Consider the following 16,376-nt stretch of genomic DNA (forward strand, 5'->3'; position numbering starts at 1 on the left):
TCTAATGGCTTAAAACAGATTCAGCATTTGTCCATGAAGGAACTGCAATCGAGGAGATACCAGGTCAGCGTTTCTTTGGATCAAAGAATCCAACTTGTTTGGAAAGTCTTCAGAATTAGCTAGATAGAAATATTACAGGAGATGCCATCTCTGTCCTTGAAGAGCCACTGGTTACATTTTACACAAAAGCTTAGAGGCATTACCTGCAAGTGCTTCTGACATGAGTTAATGGAGTTTGGGGAGGAGAGAGAATAGGAAATAATGAAGAGCAATACAATCAGATTTTGAATGTTTTGGCTCTTTCAGATGACTGAGCCAGTGAATGGAAAAATGTAGCTTAGCATGGTTCATTATGACTTTCAAAATCTGTAGATAATGACCGTAAACAAGGGGGTGCACAGTCAATCAAATAAGGATGTAATTTAGTGACTAGGAAAAATATTAAGCCTACTGTGTAAAACAGCTTTGAAAATAGTTTCCTCTGGTTACAATTTATTTTACTTTACAAAATGCAGCAGGAAAAGTGTGGGGAAAGAGAGGTTTTGCTAAATTTAGCAAAATACTTGACTTTTTTATAGAAATGTTTTACAAATGCAAGTAAGATAAAAATCTAGAGAAACTGGATTGAGGCCAGATTCAATATTAGCGACCCATTTTCATAAGACAAGCCAATTGATATTTTTTTCTCTCTGACTGAATTGGAAAAGAATTCTCTCTAGCTCACTAAAGAAATACAATATTTTTTTCTAAAAAAAGAAACAATTTCTTTCCATTTTGATCAATGAACTCACTTCCTCTAACCCTTTCTTAACCTCCAGGGCAAAGGATTCCTGCCAAAGAGACTGAAAGGGAACGAGGGGAAACATGACTAGGAGTGACTAAAGAGTCCACCTAAATTCTTAGGTGAACTTAGTGAATGTCCACCTAAGAATTATTAAGATTCTGCATGTGTTGTCAGTATCAGCTGGTTGCATTGTTCCTGGCATAGTGAGGCTCTCTTATTAAGATATGAGTATCTGAATCCATGTCAGACAGAGGGACAAAAGGAACATAATGAGGTATTTGTCAGGGTCCACATTACTCCAACAAAGGTTACAAAAATTGAAGCAACTAGTACACAATCAAATCCAGAGAGTGGCAAGGATTTTAACAGCTTAAATGGATTATCGAAAATGAAAACAGTAAATCCATAGAGCTCTGAATGTAAGGCAGTGTCCAAAATCCTGTTAGTCAATATTTCACTGAAGAGAATGAAACACAAAAGTTTCACTGGATGCTAACATTACATATAAATGAAGACAGTGGAAGAATAAGACAATGGGCTTGGAGGTGGTGTCCATAATTTGGTTTGAGTTTACAATTTGCTTTAAGAGATAAAGTTATTTTGTCTCTGGAAAATATAAGAAAGTTAGTTGACCTTAATATAACTGTTTTCCCAGGGTGGAGATTTCTCAAAGAACTAAAAGTAGATCTACCATTTGATCCAGCAATTTCACTACTGGGTATCTACCCAAAGGAAAAGAAGTCATTATATCAAAAAGACACTTGCATACATATGTTCATCAGAGCACAACTCACAATTGCAAAGATATGGAATCAACCTATGTGTCCATCACCTGATGACGGCATAAAGAAAATGTGGTATATATACATTGTGGAATACTATTCAGCCATAAAAAAGAATGATGCAACGTCTTTTGCAGCAACTTGGATGAAACTGGAGGCCATCATCCTAAATATTTGCTAGTCATCTAAATAAATGACTGTTGTTCTTTGTGAGATGGAGGATGGGTATGTAGATGCTGAATAAAGGTTTATGGGCTGATTTAAATTAACTGTGGACTGACAGGTTTATTTTTAAAATGTTTTCAAGACTCTAAGCAATATAGCTATTAATTTACATTCTACAGAGTCAAGACCAGTATCTATTTATGTGATCTTATTTTTTAGCAGCTTTTTCTAAGTTTGAGATAAATGAAAGATGTGAACTAGGGGATGGGTTTTCAGGAATGGAAAATCTAATACTCCATGTTCTCATTTCTAAATGAAAGCAAAGCTATGGGTATGAAAAGCACACAAATAATATAATGGACACTGGAGACTCAAAAAGGGAGAGGATGGGAGGGAGATGAGTGATGAAAAATTACTTACAATGTACACTATTTAGGTGACAGGTACACTAAATGCCCAGACCTCACCACTATATAATTCGTCCATATAACCTAAAACCACTTGTACCCCTGAGCTATTGAAATTTTTAAAAAATTAAATATATAATATTTTGCCCCTCTCAGTTTTCCTCCAGAGATTCAGGTTTGTCCTAACCTTCCCTAATTTGGGACAACCCCACTTATATGGAAGTGCCAAGGGGGAATTAGTGATCTGAATTTCATTATATTCAACAAGATAGTTATGGTCAAAAGTCATTTATGATAACCAAACAGTTAATACAACACTTTCCTTTAAAGACAAAAATAATGCCTTACTATGTTCCATGAAGTTTCAACTACTCTAGCCAGGCTACCCAATACAGTCCGAGTGCTAGAGAAAAGCAGATGATAGAAAATATAGCTCTTTCTTGATTAAAAAAAAAAACTTTTATGTGAAGACATAAATTTATGAAACGGTTAAAAAAATCAAAAGAATGTCCTTCTTTACAAACTATTTGGCTTAATGGGTAGTCACAATTAAAATATGATTTGATTAATTTTAAATCAGCATATACTTTTCAGACTACTTCTATTAGCAGAATACTGGCATAAATCATTGTACAGTCATCATTATTTCCACTCTTACATCGAGCAAATAAATGACTGCCGTTCTTTGTGGGATGGAGGATGGGTATGTAGATGCTGAATAAAGGTTTATGAGCTGGTTTAAATTAACTGTGGACAGACAGGTTTATTTTTTAAATGTTTTCAAGATTCTAAGCAATATATCTATTAATTTACATTCTACAGAGTCAAGACCAGTATCTGAATATGTGATCATATTTTTTTCAGCAGCTTTTTCCAAGTTTAAGACAAATGAAAGATGTGAACTGGGGATGGAGGGGAGTGAATTAGGATGTATTAGTCTACTCTCATGCTGCTATAAAGAACTGCCTGAGAATCACTTGAGGTCAGGAGTTTGAGATCAGTCTGGCCAACATGGTGAAACCCCATCTCTAAACAAAAATTAGCCAGGCATGGTGGTGGGCACCTGTAATCCCAGCTACTGGGGAGGTTGAGGTGGGAGAATCGCTTGAAGCCAGGAGGCAGAGGCTGCAGTAAGCTGAGATTACACCACTGCACTCAAGCCTGGGCAACAGAGCTAGACTCCATCTAAAAAAAAACTGTCTGAGATTGGGCAATTTATAAAGGAAAGGGGTTTAATTGACTCACAGTTCCACATGGCTGGGGAGTCCCCAGCAAACTAACAATCACGGCAAAAGAGGAAGCAGGCACGTCTTACATGGTGGCACGTGAGAGAAGTGAAGCGAAGGGGGAAAAGCCCCTTATTAAGCCATCAGATCTCGTGAGAACTCACTCACTATCACAAGAACAGAATGGGAGAAACGTTCCCCATGATCCTGTCATCTCCCATCAGGTCTCTCCCCCAACAGCTGGGGATTACAATTCCAGATGAGATTTGGGTAGGGACACAAGGCCTAACCCTCTCATAGGATAATTCAAATGCTGCCATGGCCAAACGGAACTGAAGAAGTTCCTTTCCGGTACCATCCTCTGAGCAAACAAGATTTCCTACAATTCCTTATAGGAAAGCAATAGTCATTATGAAATTCACACACCTAGAAAAGCAGAAGGTGAGACGGTGCCATTACTTCTTGAAACCATGACACTGATTCCCGTTTCCACAAAGGGCACAGAGAAGTCCACCACTTCAGAACGTTCCTCATTGATGGTGAGAGAACCAACCGCCATGACTGCCCGTTGATAGACCACCTGGATGCAAGGCAAAAAAAATAAGAAAAAGAAAAGAAGAAGAAGAACAGTACCTTTACTTTTCCTGCCAACATTCCTGAGGACTGCAGGCACTTTGTCTGAATAAGAGTCCAGGGGATGAAAGATAACTTACTTCACCGATCATTCCATTCCACACATTGTTAACTTTCTTGCCGTGCTTCCCATTGGTCACCAGGTAGAGGTCGTAAGTAAACTTCACAGTTCTGGAAAGCTTCTTCAGAATATCAATGCAGAACCCCTTGCAGCATTTCTTCACATTCATCCCCTCATTGGTTGAATTGCTGTAAAGAAAAATCCCAGGACCACAGAATGTTAGCACTGGAAGGTTTGTTCACAATCATTAGCTGTACTCTTCTCCTATTTTTCAGATGAGTAAACTGAAGTTTAAAAAGGGGAAGTGGCTTTCCCAAGGACCCACAGTGAGTATATGACAGCAAAAGCAGAAAGTGTCCTTAATTATAGCAGTTATCATGACAAGAGCTAACACATACTGAGTAATTACTATTTGCTAGGCACTATCCTAAAGGCTTTATACTAATTGTTGAATTAATCTCCATGACATTTTCTGAATTAGGTGATATTTGTATACCCATTAAACAGGTAAAATTACCAACTCTTAAATTTTAAGAGTTTATAACATATACGATTTTAGATTAGAGTTTAGTCATCTGATCTAAACTGAGTCATAAAAACTTATTAGAGAATGGAAGAGAGGAGGATGTTAAATTCTCAGAGAAAGCAGAGTTTTGCTTCATTTTATAATTACAGAGGCTTGAAACCAAAGGGGAGAAGTGAAGGTACCCAGAGAACACCTCAACCAAGAATCAGGAGACCTGGGTTCTATTCCATGCCTGAGTTTGTGGACCGAACTTCTCTTGATAGAGCCAAATGTTACACGAGGGCTCATTAATAATGTCTTCCCTATCCACATATGTGACATGTAGTATAAAAGGAAACACCTCTAAAAACAAAGTCCTTGATCAGGTAAAAGCCCTATTAAAATTTAAGCTATCTTAAAGGCTATTGTATACTCTACCAAGGCTATACTTATTGTTTTGAACCAGCCACCTCGCTGTATTCACCTGAACAAGACATATTCAAAGGACACCCTTGCAAACCAGAAAAATACCTTCAAAAAGAAAGGAGGCTGGGTATGGTGGCTTACGCCTATAATCCCAGCACTTTGGGAGGCCAAGGCGGGTGGATCACCTGAGGTCAGGAGTTCAAGACCAGCCTGGCTGACATGGCGAAACCCTGTCTCTACTAAAAATACAAAAATTAGCCAGGCATGGTGGCAGGCACTTGTAGTTCCAGATACTCAGGAGGCTGAGGCATGAGAATGACTTGAACCCAGGAGGCGGAGGCTGCAGTGAGCCAAGATCATGCCATTGCACTCAAGCCTGGGTGACAAGAGTGAGAAAGAAAGAAAAGAAAAGAAAGAAAGAAGGAAGGAAGGAAGGAAAGAAAGAGAGAGACAGACAGAAGGAAAGAAAGAGAAAAGAAAGGAAGGAAGGAGGAAGAAAGGAAGGAAGGAAGGAGGGAGAGAGGGAGGGAGGGAGGAAGGAAGGAAGGAAGGAAGGAAGGAAGGAAGGAAGGAAGGAAGGAAGGAAGGAAAAGGAAGGAAGGAAGGAGAGAGAGAAAAGAAAGGAAATACCGGTCTATCCAACTGATAGCAAAAAGTACTTACACAACTCACATAAGATCAAGGCCTTTCTGGGCAATATGCTTGATTAATAGACATCCCATTAACTCAACCCTGTCTTTGAGTCATGCATTTCATGAATATGTTCTCTGTTTGAATATCCCAGTTTTGGCACATCCACACACTGGAGTGTTACCTAAGCACTAAAGTGATGTCTATGGAAATCCAACATCATCACAGGAAAATTCTTATGTTTCCATGTCATATGAAAGAAGTAGGTTACACAGTAGTACAAACAGAATAATCACAGCTATATAAAAGCAGATGAGCTTATGAAATAACTGTATGGAAAAACAATGAAATATGAAGCATAGGACAGGCACAGTGGCTCTTTCCTGTAATCTCAGCACTTTGGGAAGCCAAGTTGGGTGGATCCCCTGAGGTTGGGAGTTTGAGACCAGCCTGGCCAACATGGAGAAACTGTATTTTCCTAAAATACAAAATGAGCTGGGCATGCTGGCATGCACCTGTAATCCCAGCTATGTAGGAGGCATAAAAATAGCTTCAACCTGGGAGGCAGAGGTTGTAGTGAGCCAAGATCACACCACTGCACTCCAGCCTAGGTGACGGAGTGAGACTCTATGGAAAGAAAGGAAAGGAAAGGAGAGGGGAGAGGAGAGGAGGAAAGGGGAGGGGAGGGAAGGGAAGAAAGTAAAGAGAGAGAGAGAGAGAGAGAGAGAGAGAAAGAAGAAAAGAAAAGAAAGGAAAAGAAAGGAAGAAAAGAAAGAAAGGGAGAGAAAGAAGGAGACAGAAAAAGAGGGAGGGAGGAAGGCAGGGAGGGAGGGAGAGAAGGAACGAAAGAAGGAAGGAAGGAAGGAAGGAAAGAAGGAAGGAAGGAAGGAAAAGAGAAAAAGGAAAAGAAAGAAGGAAAGAAAGAGAGAGAGAAAGAGAGACAAAGAGGGAGGGAGGGAAAGAAAGGAAGGGAGGAAAAAAGAAAAAGAAAGAGAAAGAGAAAGGAAGGAAGGAAGAAAGAAGCAAGCATAGCTATTTTGGAATGGTGAAAAACATGTTTTCTTTTTTATATTTTTAGGGTTTTTTCCCCAAATTATCTAGTAAGTACATACTACTTATGTAATTGACAACACACACACATCAAACAACATTGATTTATATGATACGCATCATCTCTATATCCATGAAGGTAGGCAGACTTGACAGAAGAATTTTTTTAAGAGACACACTCTTGCTCTGTTGCCCAGACTGGGTTGCAGTGATGCGATCATGGCTCACTGCAGCCTGGACCTCCTGGCCTCGTGATACTCCTACTTTGGCCTTTCAAAGTGCTGGGATTACAGGTGTGAGCCACCATACTCAAGTGGGAAAACACAACTTTGAGTAACAGAAGTGGGTTGTAAATGACACCTGCTTATCAATGCTTTCCTTTATCTCAGGATCAAAGACCGCCTGTTTTGAATCACTCTCTTCACCATTGCACCCCACACCTACATCCTGTCAGTGATTTGTACTCAACCACTCTGTTTCTGTCAGCCCAGACCACCATAGAGACTTTACTCTCTTGCCTAGAGGCTGGATGACCTGCTGTGATCCAGCATCCTTAGCGTGGGGGTAGTAGGAGGCCACATCTCTGTATATTTACATGTGATGATTAGTGACCTCAACACTGTACAGTCATGGGGTATGTGCCAGCTCCATCTCCACCAATTACCCAGAATGGAGGGGGTTGGGCTAGAGTTCAAACTGCCACAAATATGATAGAAATGTGTCCTAAGTACACTAAAGTTGATGGAATGTCCAGATACTACTTCCTTCTCGGTATACACGGCTCTGAAAAACGTGTCAAAATCGAATTCTCTCTTTTTCTTTCTGGTCGCTGTTGGCCATGCACTGATACTCTTTCCCCACCTCTGTTCATTTTTATCACCTTCATTCTATGTTCCTTCCCTTCTTCCCCTGTCACAGGCTCTTCCTTCACCTGGTCAAGATTTCTGGGAGATTAGACAGAAGTTTTAGATGCTCCAGGTTTAAGATTAAGGGTCACGGGCATATAGTGGCATTCTTTGGTCTCCCTGGAAACCTCAGCCAGTTTATGAGTTATCTCACCCATATCCCTGTACACCAGGTGTATTTCTAAATACAAATGATCATTGATGCATTTTCACCCAACAAGCACCCACTAAGTGTCTACTGTGCACAAGACATGGAAGTGGGCCCTGGGGACACAGGATGAAAAAGGCACGCAGCAAATTCAATAGTTGAATTTATCACAGTAATTATGGAATTGCAGACCAGCTTGTAATTGGGAACGTCTGTTGGTTCCTATTACAGCCCTTGTGTGGGCGTGCAGGGGATGTGACTTAACTACACAGACTGAGAAATGATCCCCATGTGATCTCTCTCTGCTCCACCACCACCCAAGAGAGGGAATGACTCATAAAAACAAATATGGGGAAAGGGATCCAATAAATTGTCCAGTTTACCAGCTCTACAATTTCCCAGTATAGCCAGTGGATACGAGCACAGCCATGCGAGACAGAGCTGTGTCCAGGTCCTGGGTTGGCTCCTGTCCACCATGGAGACTCAGACAAATCTCATCCAGCACTTAAAAATAAATTTCCTTCTTCCCACCAACGATTTGACAGTTTGGGAGCTTAATTGACGGTATGGCCATTTCTCGCTACACATCAGGCCAAATGATTTTTCCAATTTTCTCTGCATGTCTTTATCACCCAACTAACAGAGCAGAGAGAAAGATTTCTCAGCTCATTTCTTGTTACCTGGTATTCTTAGAAGATCCCACCATTTATCAAAAGTGAGAAACAAAAAGGTTTCATGCAATCATGTTGTCTAACAGGAATCCTTTTTGCAACTGATCAGCCTGTCTCAAAGATGTTCCCTGTAGGAAATGCAATTGATCTAATCTTCTTTAATGTTGGGATTAGTGGATCCTAGCAATTCTCTACTGCTCTCACATGAGTCAAAGACTTTCATTTCATCTAGACACACGGTAAACTCCTCATATCCCCAAGTGGAAGAAGGAAAGCTGAAAGCTACTATCTCCTCACAGAAACCAAAAACGTGAATTTGAACCTGTTAAGCTGTTGCTAGTCTTCAGTAGAAAAGTCAATTCTTTTAAAGACAGCAATTTATTTTGATTTCTCTTCTTCATATAAATGTGACTCAGTACTTGGGGATCTACTTGTTTTCAGCTCCAGGGCTTTGGATTTTAAAGATTCTAAACTCCTATTATTGATTCTGGAACACAAGGGGCCTCATTTGATTGCCCTATTGAAACACAGAGGGTATTGTTATCATAGAGGAGGTGTCTCACTGAGGTTAGACTCTGCTTTGTGCCAGCCACTTTGCTTTCTTCATCGGGCCAAGTTCTGGTCAAAGAACACCCACCCAAATTAGAACATCCTCTGACAACGTTCCCACATCATCTCCTCTGTCCTCCTTGTAATTCATCACTCTCTAGCATTGCACTGGGTTTCCTTCTGTTTCCCAAACTCCCAAGCTCCTTTCCTTCCCAGGGCCTTTACACCTGCCATTGTCTCTACCTGGAAGGCTTTCCCCAGATCTTCACATGTCTGGCTCCTTCTCATCCTGTATATATCAACTTAAACCTTACCTGTGTGAGCTAACGTAACCCCACATACCCTGATTTCCTCTCTTCTCACACCACTCTCTTTCTATTCATTACAAGGTTTATTACAACATGGGGTTGCCCATTTCTTCCTGGTTGAATTGTTTTCTAACCACATATGTTCCATGATGGAAAGGTCCTAGGCTTTTGCTCTTCCTGTTCATCAGTGTATCCCCTGTGCCCAGCAATGTGCCTAACATGTAAACTGTGCTTAATGCACATTCATTCAATCTGTATTATAACAATGTCGCTGTTATTTCACTGTAAAGGAATTCAGCAAAAATCATTAAAACATTCATGACCCCAAAACATGGTCTGTTTCACACAATTATGAATCATGATGAATCATGAATCATGAATCACAGGATGTACACTTGCCCTTCCTTGGTGGGCCCCACCTCTTCCTCATCTCCAGGAGAGTGGAGGCTGGGGGACTGCTTATCAAAAAAAAGGTTCTTCCCAGGGAGCCACAGTGGGGACACTGGAGAAAGGAAAGGCCTTTTTAGGAGGGGCATATTTATTTATTCCATGATGTATTCAGGATTTCTACTTCAAAGAGGCTGACATTTGTGACCTCACTGATAAAACTTTCTCCAAGCGAAAATAGGCCTTCATAGTACATTTGGCAATTACATATTATATCTTTAAAATCCTGATCTAAAGGACTGAGATCTGGGGACTTGCACCTTGTGTGATAATGGCTGAGACTGGAGTTTGAAACGAGGAAGTAAAAATATCTCTTCCTAGTCATGAAACAAACATTGGTGTGTCATGCTGTGCCCTTGTAACTGAGTGTGCAAATATTAGTAAGTCACATTCCGTATATGTAGGTGGCTCAGAAGCCAGGGAGAAGACAGATACACTATACACTGTACAGACAGGTGATGAGGGTAGAGACAGACAGACTCAGGTACTGTGGAAGTAGGAAGAGCTAACCCAGCTTGGGATGCAGGAGCTACACTTAAAGGATGAGTAAGAAGTAGGTAAAAGAAACAGATCAGAAAAGACTCAGAAAGAAAAGTTTCCATCCAACAGCAGGCCTTTTTCTTCTGTGAGTCACCTATGAGGTGGTGTTTTTGCTTATGTTTGAATTAGGAAATACCAGGATCAGGGCCTTGGAGTTGGCCATGGAGGTTTCTGTGTCCCCAGAGGGTTTGTAGATTAAGGGGGACCTCATAATAGACAATGCTAGCTCTTTCTTCGATCATAACAAAAGGAGAAATGACACAGATGCAGTGCCTGCTAGCTGTTGCTGAGCTGAGAAGCGGCCAGAAGTTCCATTTGCACCTGGATTGTATCAGAAAGTAACATGCAAGGTGTGTGTTCACTCCCAAATAGAGAGATGTTTTTAACATTTTTGAGAAGCACGAATCTGGGATCTATAAAGGAGATGGAAGGAAGAAGAATGTGCGGGCGAAAGCGAAGGGACAGCCAGAAAAGTGGAAATGAGATAATTATTTTTAAAAAGACTAAAGGAAACTGGACACAGTGGTTCACATCTGTAATCCCAGTGACTCAGGAGGCCAAGGCACGAGGATCACTTAAGGTCAGGAGCTTGAGACCAGCCTTAGTAACACATCAAGACTCCTGTCTCTAAAAAAAATTAATTAAAAAATGATCCAGACTTGGTGGCGCAGGCCTGTAGTCTCAGTTATTCAGGAGGCTGGGGTGAGAGGATCCCTTGAGCCTAGGAATTCAAGAATGCAGTGAGCCATGATCACACTACTGCACTCCGTCCTGGGGGACAGAGCAAGATCCTGTCATTATACAAAAAAAAAAGTTTCACATATTTTTGACATACAAAATATATAATGTTTTATACATTTTCAACATAAAAAATGTTTTATATATTTTACCATATAAAATATGTTTTATTATACTTTTAACATAATAAAAATATGTTTTATACATTTTTAACATACAAAATATGTTTTAACATTTTAACATAAAAATGTTTTATATATTTTTAACATAAAAATATTTTATATATTTAACAAAATGTATGTCTATATGTTTAATTATATAAAAATATATTAGGCTTCCATATTTATTTTAATATATTGGAAATATGTTATATTTTAACATTATTTTATAATAAAATAGTTTATATATAAAATACATAGTTTATATATAAAATACATTATTTATATATAAAATATATAATATGTTTATATATTATCAATATACTAAAAATGTATAATGTTTTATATATTCTATTTTCATTCTTTATTTTTGAGTCAGAGTCTTGCTACTGGTTTCCTAGGCTAGAGTGTAGTGGCTCGATCTCAACTTATCGCAACCTCCACCTCCCAGATTCAAGTTGTTCTCATGCTTTTCAGCCTCACTGAGTAGCTGGGAATCACAGGTGCCTACCACCATACCTTGGCTAGTCAGGGTTTGGTCATGTTGCCCTAGGCTGACTTCAACTCCTTGACCTCAAGTAATCTGGCCAAGGCCTCCCAAAGTGCTGAATTATAGATGTGCATCACTGTTGTCCCAGCCATATATATTTTTAATATATAAAAAATACAATGTACTATATCTTTTAATGTATAAAATATATTTAATGTATAAAATATGTTTTACATATATTTGAAGTAAAAAAAAAAGTATATTGTAAATATATAAAATTTTTTTATATTTTAATACATAAATTTTTTCTATATTAAAATATATTTTGAATATGTTTGTTCAAAATAAATAAATGAATACATTAAATGAAACTAGAAATACTGAAGGGGAGGATCGATTCAACATAAAGGTTAAAAACATGTCTGTGGAGTCAGTTGGACCACTGTTTGAGTCCTACCTCTTCCATTTCCTAGCTAGATGGCTTTGAACATGTTTCATAATCTTCCCATAAGTTGGTTTTATCATATTTACAACGGGCAAAACTACCCACCTCATATTGCTGGTGGAATTAAATGAATGCAAGTTTGGCACATCTCCAGGAATTTATCTAAGTCTTTTTAAAATTGATTATTGTATTATACCTACTATAATGGAGTGTATTTTCTATGACATTTTATGATTCAAGTACAGATATTGTTACTATCGATGATCCAAGCTATTTCAAAGGGTTGGGCACATTCAGGCAACAGCATCCCTGACACTCACTTGATTTTGACGAACTTCCGACACGGCACAGTGTTCCTCACACACGTCTCGGTCAGGGGGTCTATGTCTTCCACGATGACGAAAGGGGCCTCCTCCAGGGTGACGATGCTGAGATGGTTGTCATCCGGCTCACAGTCGGAGAAGGACTTGTACCTGGGCCACACGGCGTGCCTCAGGCTTAGCGTATGGTTCTCCCACTTGCCCACCTGCAGCACAAACACAAAGACAGAGCTGTGCTTTCTTCCGCCGCTGATTTCTGGAGAGGCAAATCCTTTCCCTGCCGGAGACATCCATCCGTCTCAAGGGTCTTTCTGCCACATACCTCAACATATGCATCTACTTCTGTGCTAAGAGAAACGGGCATAAAGACAAAACAGAATATGGGGCAGTTCTCCATTCCAGCCCCACTCATCCTCAGAGGAATCAAACTGCATCTCGGGAGGTGGTACCCAGGCACTGATACCTTTAGAGCCCCGCAGGTGGTTGTAACGTTCTGCCAGAGTTCAGGACCACGGATGGCAAGGAAACAGCACAGACTTTTAGAATCAGAGAGGTCTGGGTTTGATTCTCCAACTGTACCACTTACTAGCTGTACAAGTCTAGGCAAGCTCTTAATCCTAAGATCTTCTGTTTTCTCATCTGTATAACGAACACGACTCCCCCTACTTCTTAAGGATGCCATGGGAATTCAATCAGGCAATGCATGAAAGGCAAAAAAGCACAGTGCTTGGCACATCATAGGGATGCCATATTGTTTTTAAGAATAAAGAAAAGAAAGTGAAAAGGAGAAAGAAATAAAAAAGGTACTAAGATGAAGGAAAAGAGAAAAAGGGAGAGGAAGATGAAGCTGGAGAGTGAAAAGAAGAGGAAGGGGACTGAAATAACACACGGGAGAGATGGAGCAGGTGGGGAAATTAAAAGCATCGTTTTGACCCCAGATACGGTTCTATTTAAGTTGCAAATTAAGGTGAACTTTTATTAATCCTGCACAGAGGGGAGACTGTTACTGCTTAGCGTACATGAAGACCTGTCAAAATAGAATCGATTGTATTCCCTCGGAGCAGCAGTCGGCATCTTAGTGCAATCAAATTGAAGGCTGTATATTTTGAACCTTAATTTTATTTGACAGCTTATTGGCACTATTCACATACACGCCGGGAGGAAGCTGCCCCCGCGCTGCTCTTTCTCCCTTCTCCTCCTGCTCCCACACGCGATTGTTTGACACCACAGGTCACTGCTTTATGTGTAATACCAGCCTCGAGGAAAACACCTCGTCTGAAAAGCTAAGTGCCAAATCCAGGCTTGTCTGTGTTGACATGACCCACTCACCTCTCCTCCTGTAACGTTTAAGTGTCGCCAGAAATGAATCTCAAGCCCTTAAAGAGAATTCAAACATGCCGGACACCAGGAGAGGTGACAGGGTGGGAGGAGAGAAGAGAATCAGTGCTCTCTAAGATTACCTCATCATACGGGCTGGAAAATGTTTGCTGGCTGTGAAGAAGCATTTCCTGTGGCTAATTACAAAATTGTCCAGCATTGCTGATACATTTCTTTGTAAGATAGGATGGCGAGTACAGCAATTTGGTTAAACACATACACATTGTTCATTTATTCATGCTATGATATGTAACAGGCTGGGGAGAATGTTAAACCCATCAAATTCTTCATTCATTCGACATAGATTTATTGAAGACCTACTATGTCCCAGTGCCAGCCTGGGAATAATGATGGCTAAAACAGAATGGCTTTTGCCTTCTTGGAACTGTCAGTCAGTTGTACGACATAGATCAAACCAAAAATACTAAAATATGTATGCAAATAGACAAAGAAATATACAAGTTTTCCCTTTTGGAACATATTATACCAATCCCCTTTCTTTCCATTTGCCTTGGAAGTCTCAAACACAACCTTCAAGAGAGCTTGGAGAGTTCAGTGGGTAAGAGAATGGCTTTTGAAGTCGAACAGAACTAGGTGTAAATCCTGGCTTCATCCACTAGCTGAGTAGCCTTGGGCAAGTCATTCAACCTCTCTGAGCTTTACTTTCTCCATTTGTAAAATGAAAAGAGCAACAGGGTATGACCTTAAGGACTGCAGTAAGGTTTGAATGAGCCAAAAAGTACCAAAAATACAGAGCACAGAACCTGACATGGCATGTAACACACATGGTGGCTATTATTTTACTATTGCTATTGTCGTTAGCATTTAAGATATAGCTGAACTATCACCTTATCTGTAAAATCATTCCTGCTTCCCTAGTAATATAGAACTTTGCACATACCTCCACCATGGCATTTTAATATTATAATTTTAATGACATAACTTTTTAGCACTTCTGTAAAGTCAGGAAATGTGCCAATATCACCACTTAGTTTAATTCCTACAAATTCTACATGGTAAGCATTATTATTCCAACTTCATAGTTCAGGAAACTGAAATACAGAGAGGTTATGTGACTTGCACAAACTCACACAACAAGTAAATGGTGGAACCAGAGTTACATCATGGGGCTTCTTTCTGAACCCAAAGGTGCTTTCTCACTATGTACATAGTGCTTCTGTGAATTGAGCTGCAGGAACCACGTTATAGCTCCAACACTCTTCCTTCCTTGCAGACATGTTTCCTAAAGTCCCAAGATAATGTAAATTAAGGCAAAGACTAGCAGAATCTTTGGTGATGTCATTGACCACATCACAACCCCCACACCATGGGAGTCAGGCAAATGTTTCAGTCTAACGTTGACTCAAGGAAAGGTGAAAAGGTTTATGAGCGCCAAGAGTGCAATAACTTCCTAAATATTCTCCAAGTTCTACTCCCCATTCCTGACACATCCAAGTAAAGTACCCATGGGCCAGCCAAGGAGGTTGAAGGTGAGTGGTAGGTGGAGAGAACTTGATCAGGAGCTGAAACTGCTGTGTCAATGTTGCCTTAGATTCTAAGAGCTCTTATCTTCTTCTCTGATCTGATAGGCCCCTCAGCACCCCACTGCAAACACCAAAAATCTCAACTACTAAATTGTATATACCGGATAAAGGAGAACAGACATTCTTCACTTTCCCTGCCTGTATTCCTATTTACAAGGGACTATAACTGAGTCCAGTGTTTGTAGACAGGTTTAGAAGAGTCATTCATTCCACAAATATGTGTTGAGTGGTTACTAGGTTCCAAGCACTGAGCTAGACACTGAGAATACTGTAACTTAACTGATAAAATGTTTGCTTGCATAAAATTTTTGTGCTAATTGAGAAGACACATGAGTCAAATGATTACACAAAAACATATGTTCATATAAACTGGGAGGAAGAAATGAAACACGGGTCTAAGAAAGCATATAGGAGAAAAGATATCAGAGACATCTTCCCTGAGGAGGTGACACTTAAGCTGAAATTGGAAATTGAGGATGAATTGGACCATGGCAGTTGTGGGAAGGAATTGTGGAGGAGCAGAGAAAGAAAGAGCACTTCAGATAGGTGGAGACCAGAAGATGCAAAGCCTTGTAGGCTGTATTAAGAAGTTGGGATTTGCCTTAAGGGTTTGCTATAGACTGAATGTTTGTGTTCCTCCAAAATTCACAGGGTGAAATCCTAACCCCTAATGTGGTGGTGTTAGGAGGAGGGGTCTCCGGGAGGTGATTAGGTCATGAAGGTGGAGCCCTCATGAATGGTATTAGTGCTTTTATGAAAGCCCCAGAGAGACCATGTGAGGATGGTCTTGTTAGACGACTGCTGTCTATGAACCAGGACGCAGCTCTCACCAGACACTAAATCTGCTGGCACCTTGATTTGGACTTCCCAGTCTCCAGAAGCATGAGAAACAAGTTTCTGTGGTTTATGAGCCACTCAGTCTATGGTATTCTGTTATAGCAACCCAAATGGACTAAGAGTCAATCTAGTTCAATGGTCAGAATGGAAAAAGATTTATAGAAGTTACCATGGATATATGTCCATATATAACCTGCCTGAAGGTGGAAGCTTCTTTGCCTACTCCAATT

At 40.1% G+C, this 16,376-nt stretch overlaps 1 protein-coding gene across 2 annotated transcripts in view; it reads right to left on the reverse strand.

Moving 5' to 3' along the window:
* GRIN2A (glutamate ionotropic receptor NMDA type subunit 2A) overlaps window positions 1–16,376 on the reverse strand; it is a 443,108-nt gene that overhangs the window by 88,050 nt on the left and 338,682 nt on the right. For both annotated transcript variants that reach the window (XM_017890721.1, XM_017890720.1), the window contains exons 6-8: window positions 12,389–12,594; window positions 4,078–4,246; window positions 3,791–3,944 (exon numbers count right to left, since the gene is read on the reverse strand). In XM_017890721.1, the coding sequence (XP_017746210.1) occupies window positions 3,791–3,944; window positions 4,078–4,246; window positions 12,389–12,594 (529 nt within the window). The remainder of the gene's footprint in view (window positions 1–3,790; window positions 3,945–4,077; window positions 4,247–12,388; window positions 12,595–16,376) is intronic.

The sequence above is a fragment of the Rhinopithecus bieti genome, unplaced genomic scaffold (assembly GCF_001698545.2).
Source record: "Rhinopithecus bieti isolate Rb0 unplaced genomic scaffold, ASM169854v2 scaffold_19459, whole genome shotgun sequence".
Classification (NCBI taxonomy): Eukaryota; Metazoa; Chordata; class Mammalia; order Primates; family Cercopithecidae; genus Rhinopithecus; species Rhinopithecus bieti.